General features: G+C 39.8%; 1 protein-coding gene across 3 annotated transcripts in view; it reads right to left on the reverse strand.

Annotated features, from left to right (window-relative positions):
- Positions 1–20,036, reverse strand: part of adcy7 (adenylate cyclase 7) — a 60,911-nt gene that overhangs the window by 26,986 nt on the left and 13,889 nt on the right. For 2 of the 3 annotated variants that reach the window (XM_038700648.1, XM_038700647.1), the window contains exon 1: positions 2,381–2,545. In XM_038700648.1, coding sequence (XP_038556576.1) covers positions 2,381–2,545 — 165 coding nt within the window. Of the gene's footprint in view, positions 1–2,380; positions 3,059–20,036 lie in introns of those variants that run through there. The other variant, XM_038700645.1, reaches the window with a different exon arrangement.

Raw genomic sequence — 20,036 nt, forward strand, 5'->3', positions numbered from 1 at the left:
GATGGGTTTTTTTCCAACAGAGGGAAGGTAATATAATTGCCGGTGACAGAAGCTGTCAGTTTACTATATGAACTCCTGGACTAACTAACTGCTCTGCTTCCTGCCACCATGCCAAAATCAACAGCATGCCACCGATAAGCCCAAAATCAATGAATACTTGTCTTCTCCTTCACAGTCAGAACCATGATTACACTCTCCACACTTTGACAGCTATATTTAGTTTCCAATTATTTTAATTAATTATTCTATTTCAAACAAAGCTTATAAAGGAGATTTTGGTTATTAGTGCAGCAGGGTACTGTATTTAGCAGGGGGACTGTGCCTTAGCGAATACACCTGTGCTCAAGTCTCCATGTCAGCAGGCATCTCCTCTGTTGAAGTCTTTCTGAGTAAAACTGAAACGCAACCAGCTCTAAGGCTCCTGTTCTGTGGCTCACTCTGACCTCCGACCTCTCTGCAGAGAAAGGCAAGACAATGTCCTGTCAGTGATTTATCATTAGCATTACTCGAAGTATGTCTGATGTTGTTTAATGGTTGCATTTCTAACCTGTTCCATTTTTTAATCTTGGGGAAAGCAGGTGAAATATGTATTCTCTATTTTCATGTCTATTTCAGCGATGTGCTCCTTCACATCCAAACAGTTACACAATCACTCACTCATTCACACTTCTGGGCAGCTGCACTGGTAGTGAAGGGGAGTAAAGTGCTTATTTAAAGTAGCTGACGAGGAGAGAGTTTTTCATTTGACACATTTTCACAGCCAACGTAATCATTCAAACTGACCATCCAGCCACATCCTGCTTCTCTAAACATTAAGCTACTGCTGCTGCTCCTAATGTGCCACATTAGTCCCGATACACCATCTAACTCAATGAATCCTCACTGCCCCATGAAAGCGACAGACAAATGCTCGAGGGCTGTAAATCGCTAAAATTATTCTCAATCTTGGTACACCTTAACTTCCAGTTTCCATACTTTTGTCATATTGAATTTTGATAACTAAAAAGAATACTTGAGTCAGGCTTCTGAAAATGTTGTTTTCTGATCTCAAGCATCTTAGCTGATAATTATATAAGTGAGCTGGCCATAATGGTGTCTTTAATTAATTATCTGACCTGATTTCATCAATTAGCTGTCAAAGAAACACAACTTTCCCTGAGAGAGGAATACACTGCTGATTCACTGTTTAATGTAACTACTGCCTGGGTTATAATTACCAGGGCTGGTGTGTAAATATAACATACAGACTCTCATTGTTACATACATTTCAGGAGAAATATGAATGTAGCCATGCGGTTAAATTCAAGTTATAAATGTTACAGAAACATTTGCTGCACAGCACCTTACACAGACTACACAATTTCACTATTGCTTTGGATGCAGCCTCTGATGTTTGGGTCAACAGTACTACCTGAAGCCAATTTTGTTACTAGTTTCATAATTTACTGGCCATTGCGCTGTCCAGTAGAGTCAGCCTGTATTCACCTCCACAATATGAAACATTGTGCTGCCTGCCATTGTGAAGCCACCAGTTAAGTCACCTTTTTGTGAATTTTGTAACTAGCAGTCTGGCCAAAATCTTCTATCATCGTATATGTAATTTTATATCACATTAACAGGATATATATCTCATGAGTCCTTGTTCTGTACTATACTGTATCGTACTTCATCACAATAATTTTCTTCTTTTATTTGGAACTTCCAGACAAACAAAAAACAACTCCTCTTGCTATGTAATTAGAATACGTCACATTATCTTGCAAGAGCTGAATTCGCGAGATCAATATGATTCGCTACATGGTATTACCAAATCTCTCCCATTGGACTACGGATACCGTCAAATCACTCAGCCCCACAAACCAGTCAGGCTGATTGGAAAAAGTGTATATTCATAGTATCCAGTATCTACATACAAAAGTGTTACTCCCTGCTGAACTGAACTTACAGACCTTGAGTTACATGATTAACAGTCTCAGTTAAAATACATTGTATAATAAATTTATTCATATTAAAGTGTGAAATACCCTGCTATTCCCAGACCTCTCCAGACAAATGATCAAATTTGCTGACTTTAGAAGGTGCAATTACTAATTATTGTCTCTTTGCAGAAAGTTCATAAGAACTACTAATCAATGACCAATCACTCTTCTGTCTCAAAGGCTGCTGAGTGGGGTAATTTTGAACTTTGTAGTCGGATGCACGGGTTTTGAGTTACAGATAAATGTGTTTTCTGCACAGTGAAGAAAAGACAGATACCTTTTTCCATTTATTAAAAGATAACTAAATTCTTGGCTCATATGTAAATGACTCTTGCTGTAAAAATGAATGCACTCAAACAGTGGAAAAAGTTTGCAACAAACATGTGGATGTGAAGACTCACCAGTCCAAGGGCAAAGAAGAGGATGAGGATGAATCCACAGAAAAGCATGGAGAGGCCCAGCAGGTACACCAGCGGCACATACTGGTTGATGCAGGAGAATTTGTGGTATAGTGCCTCATTTTTTAGCTCCTGGTCGTTCAACAGGTACTTCCCCTTGGCTGGCATGTCTGTGTCTCCACAACTTGGTGTGTGATGGGGGGAGGCAGAAGTTTGTTAAGAAGTCCACAGTTCTAGATCTGTTAGGGGCCCCTTGCTAGCTCATGACGCTCAAGTGAAACTTGTGTTTTTCCTTCGCCGTGGCATCTTGAATGTTGCTGTTGCTTCTCTGTCAGCTTGGTTGTAGCTCTCTCCACTAGTCGTCCTCTCTCTCTCTCTCTCTCGCGCTCTCTCTGATTCTCTCCCCTTCACTAGCCCTTTTGTGTCTTCTATCCTCTGTCTGGTGTTGGCAGGCAGACCCGCTTCATCCGTTGCCAGCTACTGTGTTGCTCCCTTCAGTGAGTTTGAGTAATAAGCCCAAGGCTGGGAGACACAGTGGAGGAAGGGAGGGGAGATTAAGAAAGGGGAGGAGAGGGATAAGGAGGAAGAGAAGGAGGAAAATAGGAGCTGGTGAGGGCAGCAACAAAGGTCATCAGTGATCCCACCAGGTTTTGGGATGTGGTGAGGTCAGCAGTTCCACTCCTAAGAGGCACATGGAGAAAAAAAGACTTTACAGAACATACTACCATATTTTTCGTAAGCATATACAAAAAAAAAATACAGCTTCCCTGATTGGAAAAGAAAACTGGCTACAACTTGTATAAAAGGCAGAATGTAATCAGGCACTTTATGTGACTTATTGTGAAAACTGCGAGAGTGAGACATAAATATCCAGATCTGACAGTGAGCACATGCTTTTTCATACCTGAACTTCTCAATTGCATGCACAATACGGAAAGCCCTGTCTCTGTTTAACCCAGGGTCCTACCTCTGTTTTGCCATTACTTTCATAGAAGGCAGCCATATTGATGAGCTGCACTGCTAATGGGAGCAGTTGCTTTTTTTTTTTTTTTTACACTTTTACATTACATTTAGCTGACGCTTTTATCCAAAGCGACTTACAATTGCTATACATGTCTGAGGTCGCATGCCTCTGGAGCAACTAGGGGTTAAGTGTCTTGCTCAGGGACACATTGGTAGATGGGTCACACCAAAGGCACGCGTCTTATCCATTGCACTGTCACCACCCCGCTTTGGGCCATTAACTAGAGACGTACAGATTGCAATTTCCTTGGCCGATATCTGATTTTTTAAAAGTCTGACCTGCCGATTCCAAAGAAATATAAGTGATAGCTTATGTAACCGGTCCCGAGTTGTACTGCATGGTCCTGACTTGAACCAGCAGCGACCTCGGGTACAGGAGGCGGACATCCTGACGAGGAGGCTAAAACCAATGGGCAATAGTGTTGGTCGCCAGTGCGTCTCTTAAGGTGTCGGAGAGTGAGGTTTACTCACTGCACAGCTTTGCTGGCTTCCATTACACTTACACAAACATTTTTGTAACTTTCTATGTTAGGATCCCTGTTAGCACCAGCATAAACTGACTGTTATTTTACATTTTCCAAAACTGCATCCGGTTAAAGGTCCTTCTCCCATTCAAACAAACCTCAAAATAAAAAATTGCACACAAGTGGAAAGAGCTTTTTATAAAAATACAATCCAACTGAAAATGAATTGCAGTATAACATGGCTCAGTGTTTTCAACTGGCCTGTATTACAACCACCATAGACCAGCCAAGAGAAAAGCTGATGACACAATTCAGTATCTTGCATTATCAAAAATGAGGAATATAGATTGATAGTGCTGATTTATTGTTTTGATTGCATTTTATGTGGTAATGCTAACTACTGTTTAAGAGAACAATGTTAGGTATTAGAAACTTTTCACTAAACTGATATCCCTGTTTGCATTACCAGATATGGTAAGATGTACAACAAAAAGTCCAGGAAGTGGAGCTTGTGCTCTTTGAAGGTGGAAAAGGACTACAGTTACATCGCAGACCTCCAGTGCTCTCCTCTCCCCCGTCAACATGGTGTTCAGGTGTCCCTGCCCAAACTGTACTGCTAGGTGCAGCAAGGTGATAACAAAAACTAATGTAGTTGGTTTTGAAATGTGGTAATCCAGTCAGAGAGGTGATTGTGATACTAAATCATCTCCACAGCAGTGATACGATACGATGCTACGTGTAGTCTGAACTGCCTTCACAATCAGTCAAGATACCACTGGACACAACTTTCATTCTGTATATACTTATTTTTAATAATGATGGTTGTTTATAAGTTATCTATTTGTGAGATAGGTTGTAGTTTTAGTAGTATAATAATAAAGAATAAACAAGTGTTATACCACATTTGGTTATCATTATTGGAGACATAAGACATTAATGTAGTTGCTTGATTGTTTATGATGCAAGTGTAAAGAAAAGGCATCTATCATTTTCAATGTTTTATTTAAAAAAAAAAAGAAAATATTATCCAGAACAGGAAAAAATATACTTTTATACACACACAATTTGCAGCAGTGTCTCATTTGGTTTGATTAAACAGGCTAATACAAGAGAGGCTTTAATGAAGAATAACTTTAAACCTGATTGCATGATGACTTTTGAAAACAACCGGACTGGCTTAGCATGGACTGATAGTTTTATCTGCAGTCATTGTAACACTACAAAATAAACGGAAATAGATTAGGTCAGTTGACCACTGAAACAAGAAATGTTAATTAGTGGAAATATGAATGCCATGAGACACACATTAATATATAAAGATATTGTATTTTCTCTATCCTTCTGGGAATAAAATAAAAACTAAGTACAGGTATTTATCCACATAGTGGATGAAATTATTTGTATATCTGTTAGTAACATTAGATATTACACCCTGTATTGTCTTAGTGGATCAGAAGAACGGTCACATTTCTTCCAGACAGCAACCCAGTATCCAGACTCTGTGACCAAGTGCTCCATACTGCCACACTACAAATTGTCTGTAGGCTGCATGACTGAACTGTCTGTTACTCTGTCCTGGGATGTGGAAGGTCAGCTATGTGTGGTGCATGGAAACACAGTAGTCTGGATGTTGTCCACAGTCCTTCAATTCTGGCCTATAAAGGAATATATAGATGTTAGAACCCCAAATTGGAAAGATTGGTGTAATTGGACAGAACATTCATCAAGATCAGATATTTTTATTGAAAAGGGCCATGTTGTTCTCTAACAGTGTCCACATTACACACCAGGTCAATGTACATAATACAGATGAGCCAATGGCTGAAGCAGCGCTGCAGTTAGTGATGGTGTAATCAGTAAACAATAAAAAAGTAATAACAAAAGTGATGGATTAAATTTATATAGCACTTTATTTTCGACACCCAAAGGGCTCAGAGGGAAACTTGACTCAACCACCAGAGGAACTTTGAGACAATTACACTGGGAGATAATATACTAATAATATAATATATAGATATTTACATACCTGTTCATATGCAGTTGTTACAGGTCCTCTTGTCCTAGAATATTTGCTTCTTTGCATGCACCTCGTCCTCCGCATCCTGCCTCTATTTCCTCGGACCCGTGTCTCGGCTCTGGGGGGGCAGTCCTCATCAGAGACAAACAAAGCGGTCATCGTGGAAGCTCTAACATGTAAAACGACAATATTCACGTTCGTGTAGTGTCACTGATAACTATACTGTAACGTGTAAATGTGTATCAACCTGTTTTTAGCTTTGCCTAATGTTACTGAAGCTGTTAGCACCAGCTACCTAATAGTTAGCTAGCCATCTCGTTGCTGAATCAGACGCAGTCATTTTAAACCTAGCTTGATGGTGAACACTAACAGCCGGCTAAGTTGTTCATTGTCATAATGATAAAGTTAGGCGTTTTCTTACCCGTGATTCACACTCGGCTCATGCTCCAGCTGACCGCCGAATCGGCAACATGCGTTTTCAGAGGCTTTTCTGTTGGTTACTTTCAAAATTCAGCAGTTTCTTGCTAGTCTCTCAAACTTACCTACTCTGTTTGAGAAGTTTGAGACATCCTATCATTTTGACCTTGATGATCAAAAACCAACTGCAAACATAAACGAAAAAACCTGCAATATGAGCCATTTATCTTGTCTGTGTCTCAATGTGTCTGCAGAGTGAGGTACCATGTCGTATTTACACAGAGTATGAGAGAAGATGCAGAGAAGGCTCTGTCAAAGACACACACACACACACACACACACACTGTAGATCTCTCTTCAAACAATTTGAGCCCTTTGGCCGAGCCACAAGAAGACCTGATAATCACAACATAAAATCTGTAGCCACAACAGTCAGACAGGACAGGCAGGGGCAGTGGGGCTGAGGCATTGCACATTGTACTGCAATTGTTCTGAAAATCTGAAATTGTAAATTCTACAGCTCAGAAAACTAGAGATGGGCGAGTGTATATGAAACTGTTCAGTTAAAAGCTAAAAAGAGAGATATATCTATTTGGGAGAAAGGAGGAGACACTGGCTTGAAGCTCAATAGAAATAATGTGAACTTCGCACCGCTGTCAATAGAAACCTCATTTCCTCCAGCTGCTAATATTGCTGTGTGCGAGGCACTGGTTCATGTTTGTCCCTCTCATAGCAACAGCGACAGATGCTACGTGCCATAAAAAAGACGAGCTGAGCAAAAAAAGGACACACACACACACACACACACACCTGTTACATTGTGTGTAAATGAAGAGTCAGCTGCAATGCTTCCATCTTGAAGTTATAAAATGTACTGCCACACTAAGCAGTGTGATGACTGGCCCGATGGCAGTTCACAGCCACTTTCAACTTTCCCTTTCACTGCCGCTGCTGCTGCTGCAGGACAGAGAAGCATTCAGTGGGCTCTCCCAAAGCCTCAGATAATACACCACCAGCAGTCTGAGGGAAGTTAAACAAGAGGGAGAGCAGGAAGGTAAAACAAAACGCACAGCACTGGTGGGGGATCATGTCCTCCACTAGCATCAAACAGATCCAGCTGGCTGGGAACCCTGAGGCGATGTTTACTGGGTGTTTACACTGGGGGAATCATTTTTATTCCACTTTATTGAGTCTTTAACAGGAACAAAGAACACCACAGTGCATCAAAAAACATTGTTGCTGGGCAGCATTGTAACATCTGCATTAGTAATATATCAGACCTCATTTTCAAAATGACTGGTTCATACAGCGCTACATAATTTATGTATTTATATTTCCATGCTTAGCAGAGTAAAACAGCAAAGGGAAAGTAAAATCACCTTTCGACAGTACAGGGCAACAGGGAAAATAATCACCAACCACACTTCTCTACAAAGATATGCTCTCCATTTTGACCACCTTGCGATGTATAGTCATACTTCAATCTCAGTAACAGAGTCAGTCTTTCCATCTCATGGATCTCTTTGATGAATTCGAGCCAGTCCTCTATTGAAGGTGGATCAGTTTGTAAACAAAATCTGAGTTATTGCTTTTTTAGCCGCTACAGTCATTTTTTTCAGAAGGTACCCGTCATTTTCTGCTATTTCTTCTGGTAGATCACCCAAATAAAGTTTCATACATGTAGAAGGAATTTCTCTTCCAAGAATATCCTGCATCATTTATAGCCTGAATATGTGCCAAATAAGTCAAGACGGGTAAAAGAAAAAGGGTAGAGAGGCAAAAATCTGGGTTTTAGATATACAGCTGAATATCATCAGCGTATAAAGCCACTTTGTGTTCCCAGTTATTGATCACAATACCCTGTATTTTACAGTCCTGTCTTATTGCTTGAGCCAATGGTTCTATGTAGAGTGCAAAAAGGGTTGGTGAGAGTGAGCATTCTTGACGAGCGGCTCTTTCCAGTTTTTTACAGTCAGTCAGAAGACCATTTATCAGATTTCTTGCAGTGGGGGCATAGAATAATGTTTTAATACTATTAATAGATTTTTCAGTAAAGCCAAACCGCTCCAAGACCAGAAACAAATATTCGCAGTCAAAGGGTTTTTATGTCTAGACTGACTAGCGCGGCTGTAGTTTTTGTTTTTCTAATGATCAGTGTTATATAGATAGAGCATCTAATATTATCTTGTGTCTGGCGGCCCCGAACTAAACCAGTTTGGTCACTGTCAATTAGTTCAGGAATAAAATAATGTAGTCTCTTGGACATGATGGAAGCATAAAGTTTGTAATCCGGATTTAGAACTGAGATTGGTCTATATGAGCTGCATAACATTTTATCCTTGCCTTCTTTTGGAATGACTGAAATGAGAGCTTCACTCCACGAAGGTGGAGTTGCTCTTTTCTCAAGTGTCCAATTAAGTGATTTCAAAAGTACTGGACTTAAATTCTCTTTGAAGGTCCTATACTGGGGGAATCATTTACTCCTCACATGTACTAAATGCCATGTCTAGATCTTCAACCTAGGAACCATTGTATGCAGCCCTGAAGTGCATTCTTAAGCTCCTTGCTTTAAATATCATCTTAGGACAAAGCAGGAATTAATATGTGAGCCCTGTATTTTTTTTGTGATCACAAGCATGGGAATGTTAATTTCAGGTAAAAACACTGATTTGATGACTGTGGGAAAACACAAGCAATACAATTAAGTTCAAATTAAGGGACAGTTTAGCTTAGGTACATGAAGCAGAGCAGTCCAGACAGTATGTGTATAAGAGGGAACAAGGGAGCTGTTATCATACCTACAGTAGACCTCAAGGGAACTACATATCAATGAACCACAGGATGGTACTTCGCCTTTCTATCTGCTCATCTACCTTCCTACTTAAAATAAACTACACGAGAAAGTTAAAAGAAGTCAGTGTGATGGCTCTCATGTAAGGTGGTTCTCCTGTAACCCGGGCTCCAATGAACTGATGACTGGATTTTTAGTTTCTTAGAAACTCTTCAGCACACTGATCGACCAGCATGTAAAACAGAACTGAAACACACTGAACGATGCCAAAATGCCTCTAAGCTACGGCGCTCCATTTTATCCTCAATGACTGAATACAACAAGGAAAGGAAGTGAAAAGGTTAACAAAATGTCTCAAAATTAATGATCGAGGTCAGATGACTCAGGGACTCCAGCATTTAAAGGGTTTGTCTAGTCTTTAGACAGCCATTTGACACTGCAAGGACTCTTATTTACCAGATGTTAAAGCTCCTGGCCCTGGTGGTGCTTTCTATGCTCCAGGTTACCATGGCAAAAAAAGCAGCACCATCAGACCTGTAGTTGTGCTGCAGCGCTGAGCTGGGAGACAGGGATGTACGCTTCAATAGAGCCGAGTCTCTCAGCAAGTGCAGATAAATAGTTGAAACTGCGCGGCATTGACTGCCAGGTCTTTAACTAGGAAAGCTCAGCAATTGAGGGAATCACACAGCAGCCTTGTAAACTGCCGACACTGACTCCAGGAACAGCAGCAATCGCAGGAGGCACAATATTTGTTATAGGTGATATGTGAGTCAAAATACCATTTTACGTTAAATATTGTCATGCTGCAATAATGTCCTGGTCTACGTCACACACATACCACATCATATTCTAGAGACTTAAGAGAACATCTTTGTTAGTCAGTATCACAGATCAGATCACAGTTGCAATATCAGTCAAAATAATTAGATATTTTTTTCAAACTCGTTCAGCCCTAGTTTAAATACACACTAATAGCCTGGTTACCGGATGTAATTAAAGCTTAAGTCAATGTTTTTGTAGTCTCTTTCTAGTCACATTTATCAAAGTGATCGAAAAAACACATGGCAATATAAAACATGTGTAATGCATATGTGGGCACTGTTGGTTTTAATGATCTAATCTACATGAGTGTAATGGCCATTTACACTATATTAAATCGGTGGTAACCCCAGTGTTTTCACAAGCACGCACATGCAGTCTGTTCAGCAGCAGAGTGACATGTTTGGCCTCCCAGGAAACAAAGCAGAAGTAGGTATCTGCTGGGCAGGGGCAGTGGGGCTGAGATAAGGTCTGCATTAGGTTGATGAATAAAGACTACTGCAATTCTTCTGAAAATGCTGAAATTGTAAATTCTACTGCTCAGAAAACTAGAGAGGGGAGAGTGTGCATGTTAATAAGAGAGATATATATTCATTTGGGAGAAAGGAGGAGACACTGGCTTGAAGCTCAACAGAAATAATGTGAACTTCGCACCGCTGTCAATAGAAACCTCATTTCTAAAAGAAAAAACAGACAAAGCCAGATGCCTAACAGGAAGCAGTGCTGTCAAGCAGCTAGACACCATGCAGTCCCCAAGTATTTGGATGGTGGTACATTTGTTGTGGCTCTGTACATTAGCATATTAGATTTGAAAAGCAACATTGACTCTATGAGGTCAAAGTGCTGATTTTCAGGTTGAGGTCATTATTTATCATGAATTCATTTGAATATTCCTCCTACCTGAGCTTGATTGAAGGAAACATGGAAAGTTCCTCACATGAGACTGATTTCCTCTGAAAATGTTCTGGTTGAATGCTGCCTGGGTAAAGTCAATCCCCTTTTAGCCAAGAAATTACCGAATGGGTAATAAACCAGTCTTCTCTAAAGATCTGGTGAGATCTTCACCAAACCCAAGCACAATTCAAAGCCTTTTCATGGGAAGCAAACAGGCAGGTCTCTTTCCTAAGGAAATCACTCTGCCTTTATGGCAGTCTTTGTGTTGGTATTCAATAAGCTTGGACAATAAAGGGACAAAGAGTGACCTCTGTAAAAGAAAACAGTGAACCACATTTCTCGGCCCATGCTCCGCAGAGACCAGGGTTCAAGGAGATGCTGGTAAAGGTCAGCTGGACCAAAATAACCAGGCTTGCACACATTAGGTGTAGAGCTGGTTTGCTTCAGTCAAGCATTCAAGGCAAAAAAGAATGAATTATGCCTATTAGGCTCTTAATGATCCTTTCATACCGCCGACAAGCGCATATACTGAACGAGCATGTAATCCACATTCCAACCCATTCATATGAGACAGGTTAATCTCTGGTTGTCACTCCTTTCTGCAGTGCACTTTCATATCTACACTTGTATGCAAAACCACAGAACTACAGACTTACTGGCTCCCTCTCTCTTATTCTCTCTTTGTGTGTCTGGCTTATTTTGTCAGTTAAAAATCATTATGATCAAATTACTTTTCTGTCCATAGTTAAGGCTTATATTCAATCCAGGAAATGTCCAACCCAGCATTCAATCCAGTATATACCCTGGGAACATTTGAGGATTAATCTGCGGTAAATTACGTGTTTGAGTGTCCTGACTGGCCAACTCTTTAAAACATATGCCATTATGAAGGCATATTAGTACACATATTAATATTTGACTCAGTGACTTAAGCAGAGTAAATTACCCAATGTTATTTTCATTATGTACATGACACAAATTCAATCCTAGTAAGAATTGGGTTGGGTGCCTTTGTAATCTGGCAGGAGTTTGCTCATACACAGCCTTTCCATAAACAGATGACTGATTTATGCACAGCAATGCAAGAGGCATATTAGATTAGACCCTCTGTCCTTTCCCATCTCCCCTCTTCTCCTCCCAATACTGTCTACTGCATTGAATTAGTCGCATTCACCAGAAGGAGCTGCTGAAACCTAACTATATTAACAGGATGCTATCTGCAATTTAAGCTTCAAATGCCATTGCTTATAATAAATACAGGAAGTGCAAGCAAGAGCACCACGTGCTCGGAAGCTGGCCATTACTGCTCAAGTGTTTCACATTTACTTCCACAAACTGGAGCCGAGCTGCACCACCACAAGTGAAACCATAAATTTTGCTGCTTGACACAAACAGCAGTCCAAACAGGGGTTTATTGATTTAAAGATACATAGAATTTAGATCTAAACATATCAACCAAGGGGCAAATCCAATATTGAAATAGCATTCATTGAATTAGTCTTTGCCATTTCCTTCTCATGTGCTGTTTGGTTTTGAAAGGACTCACACAGGAAAATGTCCTCATACTTATACCATCCATATTCTGTCAATACAAAATGAGATGAGGATCAGAAGAGGTCTCAGTTATGGTTTCTTTGAAATGACAGTATTTGGTAGGTGAGGCCTCGCACAGTAATAAACAACAACAACAACCACCAGTGGTGGAAAGTACTTAGGTAGTTTTTTTCAGTATCTGTACTTTACTTGAGTATTTTTAGCTGTTGCAACTTTTTACTTTCACTTCACTACATTTCAAAGCTAAATATCTGACTTTTTACTCCATTACATTCTGCACGAGACCTCGTTACATTGTTATTAGTCACCTATGCAGCGCACCTGAGTGGAGCAGCACTGAAAAACAAATGTAGGGACTATCCTTCTGGGAACGAGAAAAGAAAAAACTCATTGAGAGTGAACTGCCTGAACGTCAGATAAAGATGTGTTCTCTTCTTTCCGTCCGAGGTCAGCAGATAACATTAGCCTAATATTAATGTGCAGCTACTGTGAATCTCTGTCTGTCCTGCTAACCAGCTCAGCAGCGCAGCTCTTGTCTCTGTGTCTTGGTTTCTTGTCAGACTGTAGCCGTGTTTCCATCAACGTTTTTTAATGCACATTTTTAAGTATTGCATTAAGGTTGATGGAAACGGCAAAATTTGGATAGAAAAATACTTAATTTCGCAAAACAGTTTTTACGTTCGCTTGAGGTGGTTTTTGCCTTTGTCGAAAAAGAGTAAATGCGATAAATGGGAGATGGAAATACTTTTTCCGCATAAGTTCTGACTTAGCTAACTTGTAACTCACGACAGATCAGTTGTTTCTGCTGTCGTCGTCTTGCCGGTTGTGCAGAGTTCTGCATACCTGCCGAGAATTTCATGCACCTCGCGGCTGGTAACGCTCATTTGTGCTGAGAAAAGAGGTGGATGCAAATCTCGGCAGGTAGCCATCATCATCTGTTCTGCCGAATTATGCATTTACCTCTTAAAGGTCCTTTTCAGATACTTTGCTCTGCACACTGATCAAATGAGGTTATCACCACATATTTTGCTGGATCTCAATGAATGCTACTTCTGTGTGTAAGAAAATATTAACGACTCTAAACGTTCATAAAATATATACTTCGAATCATTTATCACCATTGATAAACCCTACAAAGGATATAATAGCTTTAAAAGCATTATTTGGAGGTGCATGCAAAACTCGGCATAACACTGGATATTCCCATAATGTGTGGAGACATGGCTGTTAGCAATCTGCCCACTTGTAACACATTTCTGAGGACCTCTCCGTTTTTCTAAGATCAATGGCCATTAGGTTTATGTGACTGGTTTTGTTTCTGGTTTGGAACCCATAAGTCTTGTTTATTACAGCCATGTGTAATGTCAACTACTGACGTAACTACGCTTGCCCTAGCCAGCTGATGGAAACGCACATATTTCGCAATTTCTTTTTTAAAATTTTTTGTGACATTTCAAAAGGACGCTTAAAATTCGCATGGCAATTATATGGAAACATGGCTTGTGACTGAACAATGTTGAGTCAAACATAACTATTACGATTGATAAACGCAAACGGGCCTCAGTGTTTATAAACTGCAGCTCGGAAAAAATGCCCGCGTTGCAAAAATGCGTTCATATGCACGCACGTAATTAAACTCGCGCATTCCAGCAAGAAACATCTGTGGGACCAATCCAGACAGGATGTGATGGCACTCCTCATAAATCATTATAAAACAAGACAGTCAAGTTAAGTTATGGCCTAATGCAAGATGGGAAGCAGTGGATTCACATTGAACATTAAAATCTTGATTAGCTGGACAGACTGGGCAATATGGATGCACATCTCAGTAAATAATAAGCATCAAATATTCAGCCAAGTCATTTTATAAATAGTTTTTTTATATTTGAAAATATATTGAAGGAAACTTGAAGGAGCCAGTTTGAATGAGCCTGATGTAGCTGATAACATTAATTTATAGAAAATATCTATAATTTACATTTACTCATTTGGCAGATGCTTTTATCCAAAATGACTTACATTTGAGGAACAACATACAAGCATCAACAGAGCATCAACTACAGATCTACAACTGACAATACATACTAGTAAGAGCAGCAATACATACTAGTAAGAGCTCACAGTACATATCACATCAATGGGGTAGATACCTAGGGAAGGAAGTAAGAGTTAACAAAAAGTGCAATCAATACAAGATCATTGTAGGGGATAGAAGAAGAAGAGCACAGGAAGTGCATGTTAGACGTTAGGAGTTAGAGGTGTTATAAGAGGAAGTGTTATTACAGGGGCTATGCTTTAGTTTGTCAGTAGAGTAGATGTGGGATCATCAATCAGTACAAACACAGTTGATCCACATCCAGCCTCAACTAGTACCTGCACAGACCCAGTCCAGACATCTTTAGCAGGTCCCACAGACCCAGGTCAAACACAGGCAGCCTCAGCCAGTACAAGCACATGATACAATGACCCAGTAGATTGGCCCCCAACAGACTTCATGAGGTCTGAGATAGTGCGCAGAGGACTGTTCAAACCGGCACTGGACTTTTCTAGAGAGGTTTCTATTCAGGCTTCTAACAGCGGGATTATTGTATAGAGAGAGCATTGTGGTGTCAGGTGTGACTGTGCGGCAGCTCTGTTTTGAGTCGCAGCCAGTTTTTCACCAAGCGGTAACGTAGCTGGTAGAGTTTTGCAATATAAACATCTGAAAACTGAAGCCAGTCTTGCTCTGTGTGGAACTGTGAGCTTCACTTTATGAGAGGTGCTGAATTTAACGTGTGTGAATGTTTGGTGAGATTGTGAATTGGGAATTGTTTCAGTTAGTTTTGGTTACCGCCTCCTTGTCTCGTTCTTACATACCCAAAGTCCCAAATGGGGTTCTGTGTCTGTCAGACAGTCTGAAGGGGATACTACCACACCAGCAGAGCAATAACGCAGGCTTATCCTACTTCTCCTCTTGCGACTCAGTTTTCCTTATTGTGATTCACTTCCATCTTGTTAATCTTTCCATAAGAACCAGTACATTTCCCAGTGCATGGAAAAAAGGAATAATCATGCCTGTGTTCAAAAGTGGTAGCCAAGACTCAATGAGCAACTATCGCCCTATATCGATTTTACCAGTTTTATCTAAAATAATTGAAAAAGTTGTAGCAGCGCAACTGATTGACCACTTAGAAGCCAGACAGCTCCTCCATCCACACCAGTTTGGGTTTAGACCAGGTTATTCAACTGAAATAGCAAACTGCTGTTTAATTGAAAATGGAAAAAAGTCCCTGGACTAGGGCAATGTGGTGGGAGCTGTATTTATCGACCTTAAAAAGGCATTCGATACGGTCAACCACAGTTTGCTTTTATCTAAAATGTTAAATTTTATTTCTCAGATTTCTCATTTTTAATTATTGTAAGTAGGTAAGAGTTGTATATGATATGCATGTTTATATATCATGTTTATATAATTTTTTTTATTTGAAGTAGTGAAGTATGTAAATTCTATTGTGTATAAAAGCCCAACCAGGGTCAGGAGTTGAAAATTAGCATTAGCTATAAACTTAAATGCAGCACTTCAGTGACAAGCTTTGTTTTGACACTATGCTTGTTTGCATTGTCCTTGTCAAATAAATAAATAAATAAATAATAAAACTTTATAATGCTCTATTCAAACCTGTCTTGAGTGAATTTAAAAAGATAGATTGCGTTTTGTAAGATCAATAGATTTTGTGTCGTACTTTCGACTGCTTTAGTATTTTTCACTTTTACTTGAGTAGGTTTATACTGGATGAAACATTTTTCATGTGGTATCTGTACTTTTACTTAAGTATGGAAATTGAGTATTTCTTCCACCACGGACTACAACAACAACAACTTCTTAAAGGGGAATTCTCTCTTCTCTGACAGATACAATCCTGACTAGCGAAAGGATTTATTTGACAAACTCAATAAAATGTTTAACCTTCTCACAGTATAGATTCTGAACTATACATGTTGTGGGAATTGTTCTTAAGAAATATTACTGTAGCCAGTTTGTCCAGTTCAGTTCCACAGCATTTTAGTTTGTGATAAAATATACATAATGAACAATCATACACATTGAAATATGTTTTGTGAAATACGTTTTTTTTAAATTATGTTTTTAATGCTTTGTTTCCTTTTGTTTGATTTGTTTTCCAGAAGACACATGACTTGGAAACACACTTGAAAAAGAAAAAGCAGATTGGAAAGAATGCACTACAGCCATAGAGACCATTGTTTCCAGCTGGTGTAGCCAGCCACATCCCCATTTCAGGTTTCATAACCCGCTCCGTCCCGCTCCACTGTGGAGCAGCAGGGCCCCTCTGTATGCCCGGCCCCTCCACCGCAACCACCGCCACCACCAATAAGAAAACCATAATCATCCCTTAGTACGCCAGCCAGCTTACTACCGGCGCTGCCATTCAAAAAGAAACCTCAACATCTGCAACCAGCGCAGCAGAGAGTCGTTTACACAGCTAAACAAAAACTACTGTGGAAATCATGCAGAGCTGCTGCAGCAGAAACGGGTGGCAGCTTCAGATCAGCCTGATGATGGTAATTTTCCAGGATACCATAAAGCTCTGGCTGCTGACAGGGCCATCTGGTGCATGTTTTCTACAATCTACTGTCATAACTAGTGTTGTTTTAATTGCGTTGGTGATTCATACTGTACATGCACCAACATAACTGCACAGTTTGATCTTCACTGTTAAACAGCATTTTATTAAGGAGGACGAAATTCCTTTAAAACACCAGAAGCAAATATGTGGAACATCAATAAGCTTTATACTGCAGTGTGTAAATACATATGTTCTTACAAGCCAGCCTACTTATGAGAGAAGCTCTTTGATGCTACAGAAGCAAGGATTAAGTATTCCCCACACGCAATTGACAAGGCACTAGAGGGAAAATATTGCATGATGGTCGTCCTCAGTAACCATATTCTCTGTTATCTTTGGGAAGTACCAACAAAAGGAGGCCACACCAGGACAGGGCGACACTACAAGGGCTTTAGTTGTAGGAAAATCCCCACAGTGCTGTAATAGTTTGACCTCCATGCCAATTCTTCTTCTTTGTGTGTGTATGTGGGGGTGTGTACGTGTATGTGTGTGTGAGATGCTCCATATCACCGCCACATCTATATTTCAGCTGTCATGTCAGACCTGCATCCCGTGGCATGGTCACTGAAAGATGTTACACTATCATGGGAACACATGAGAGGGATGTCTCCTCTATCTGTGACTGGTCCCCATAGCTGAGTAAGGTAGTGAAATAAAAAATGTTAATGGGATACATATTACCAAACATGCATCTCTCTGTGAAAACACTACAGGGTCGTTGCAGAATATTTGACAGTAAAGGGTTACTCATGTGTGTAGCTGATTTACTTATGGAACATATGGAGACACGTGGTTTACTAAGCATATAGTAAAATGCTTTCAAGAACAGTGGAACTGACTGTTAATATATTTTACATTCTCAGTAGCAGCTCATGAATGTATGTACAACAGGGTGAGGTCTTGTTCCATCAAAAACAAATTAAGGTTAACAGGGCTTTGACAGCGGTGATTTACACGCCACAGTGACAATGGAATTACATAATATCTATTACACAATATCACAAGAAAAGTGGGAGGTGACCAATCTGCTTTCAGACATACTGTGTGTGTGTGTGGGTGTGTGTGTGTGTTCTGAATACTTAAGGTTAAATTAGCCCATCATATAAATGGACTGCCTGCATTGCCAAGATGGGCTATCTATAAAGTCATCCTCATAATATCCAGTGTTTCAAAAGTACTGTCTTTGATTATCAATAGAGAAGTATTTGACCAAATAATGTATTCTTGTGCAAACATCAGCAAGATAAATATTCCTTAGTAGTCCTGTAGTGCTCTATTTTCATGCATAGTTTCTTCCACCAGCCCCATTGAAATATAATCATACTAAACCTGTGGTATTCTCACTTATTCTCTGCATCACAAAGGATTCTGAGCACTCTAAAGGATTAGGGAAAGCCCTGTGTATGTAGAACAATGCTATATATGTAGTTTACTGTCCAATGTCTTGCACTCCTTCCATTGTGGATAAGGCCCTCTTGTCCTCATACTATTGTGTCAGCGAGTATTGTGCTACTACAAAATTATCTGCATCAATGCAAACAAGAAAAAAATCCTTTACAATTACTGACAATGAGTATTTCAAAGTCAAGCGACATGGCGATCATACAAGATGTAGTCTATACTGCTGTGGTCCATAGCATGAGGCGGAGCACCAATTCCCACACACTCGAACACAAAAAAAGCAACTCTCATACTGGCCGATCTGATGTTCAAATACAGTGGTGCATTAGTGTGACATTAGACTAAAGCTTTTAGATTGAGGGGATTAAAATTCCCTGGGTGGGTCTATGCACAGACTGTGACTTCATCCCAACATTTTATTTCTTGTGTTAGGATCTATCAAATGACATAGCTATGATAGTATTTCAACTCATTTCTGCTTATCATGCTCTACCGCTGCAGTCTTCAAGGTCTCCAACAGATGGATTGCAAACAGAGTGACAAAATATTATGTAAATCAAAGCTGACTTGGGTTTGAAACAGGACTTTAATTGCTACCTCGCACAAGGCCATTTCTGTCACAGCGACACATTCTAGTTACTTCCCCTGAGCATCTAGATGAGAAAGATTAATATTTATGATTCTGATTTGATTACTAATTTACAGTGCTCACATTACCACATAAGGTATACTTATACATATGCAGGTTTGCATTTGAGCAGCATATACTGGAAGCACATTACTGCAGTGTGGAGTGGGTGCAGAGGTTCAGTGATGCTAAAGGAAATTTCAAAGGGATAAAAAAAAAACTGACCATTGCAAAAACGGTTGAACATGTGAGCCTAAGAGTTATTATGGGACATTATAACATAACAACCCACCCTAAGGTGTTATGATGCTTACTTTATTTAGTCTCACTCATTTAGCTCAAAAGAAAAGGGAAGGAAAATTGTCCAACACAAGGCATATTGATATAAAAAAGGACCTTACAGGACCTTTGTGTTGTAGTAATATTGCTAAAGTAAAGGGTGAGGATATGAACATTTCAACGTGTGACTGCGGCCATATGAAGGCACTTATTACTTCTCATTACAATGTGACCTTAGACCAATGGTTCTCAAAGTAGGGTCCAGGGACCTCCACGGGTCCTTAAGGGGGTTCACGAGGGTCCCAAGGAAAAAGGGGAACAATTTATTTTCGCTATAATTCCATCCATAAGTAACACAATGAACATCACAAAAGACTATGGACGCAAACTATAGGCTTTTCCACGATACAAATTTGATTTGATTATTAAGAAAAGTATTTCCTTTTGGATTAAAACATTCCAATTTTAGCCAAACATACATCATGGCAGTGTATTTACTATATTTTGGTACAGTTTGACAGCCAGTGGCAGGTACCAGGTAGGACGGCAAACAATGGATTTTGTATCAATGTATCCTGGAAGCTAATGTTCCAGGCAAGTGTCAGCAATAGCTCAGATCTAAATCAAGAACTATTAGGTATAATTATAACGGCCTTCACTATAGTATAGTATGGTGTTCTGCAGACAATGGTGGGAAAATATTTCTAAAGCAAAAATACACAGACACTTAGCTAGTGACAAGAAACA

Source organism: Micropterus salmoides, unplaced genomic scaffold, assembly GCF_014851395.1.
Source record: "Micropterus salmoides isolate LMB-PRFRI ecotype aquatic unplaced genomic scaffold, ASM1485139v1 Ms_hic_scaffold_6, whole genome shotgun sequence".
In the NCBI taxonomy this organism is placed as follows: domain Eukaryota; kingdom Metazoa; phylum Chordata; class Actinopteri; order Centrarchiformes; family Centrarchidae; genus Micropterus; species Micropterus salmoides.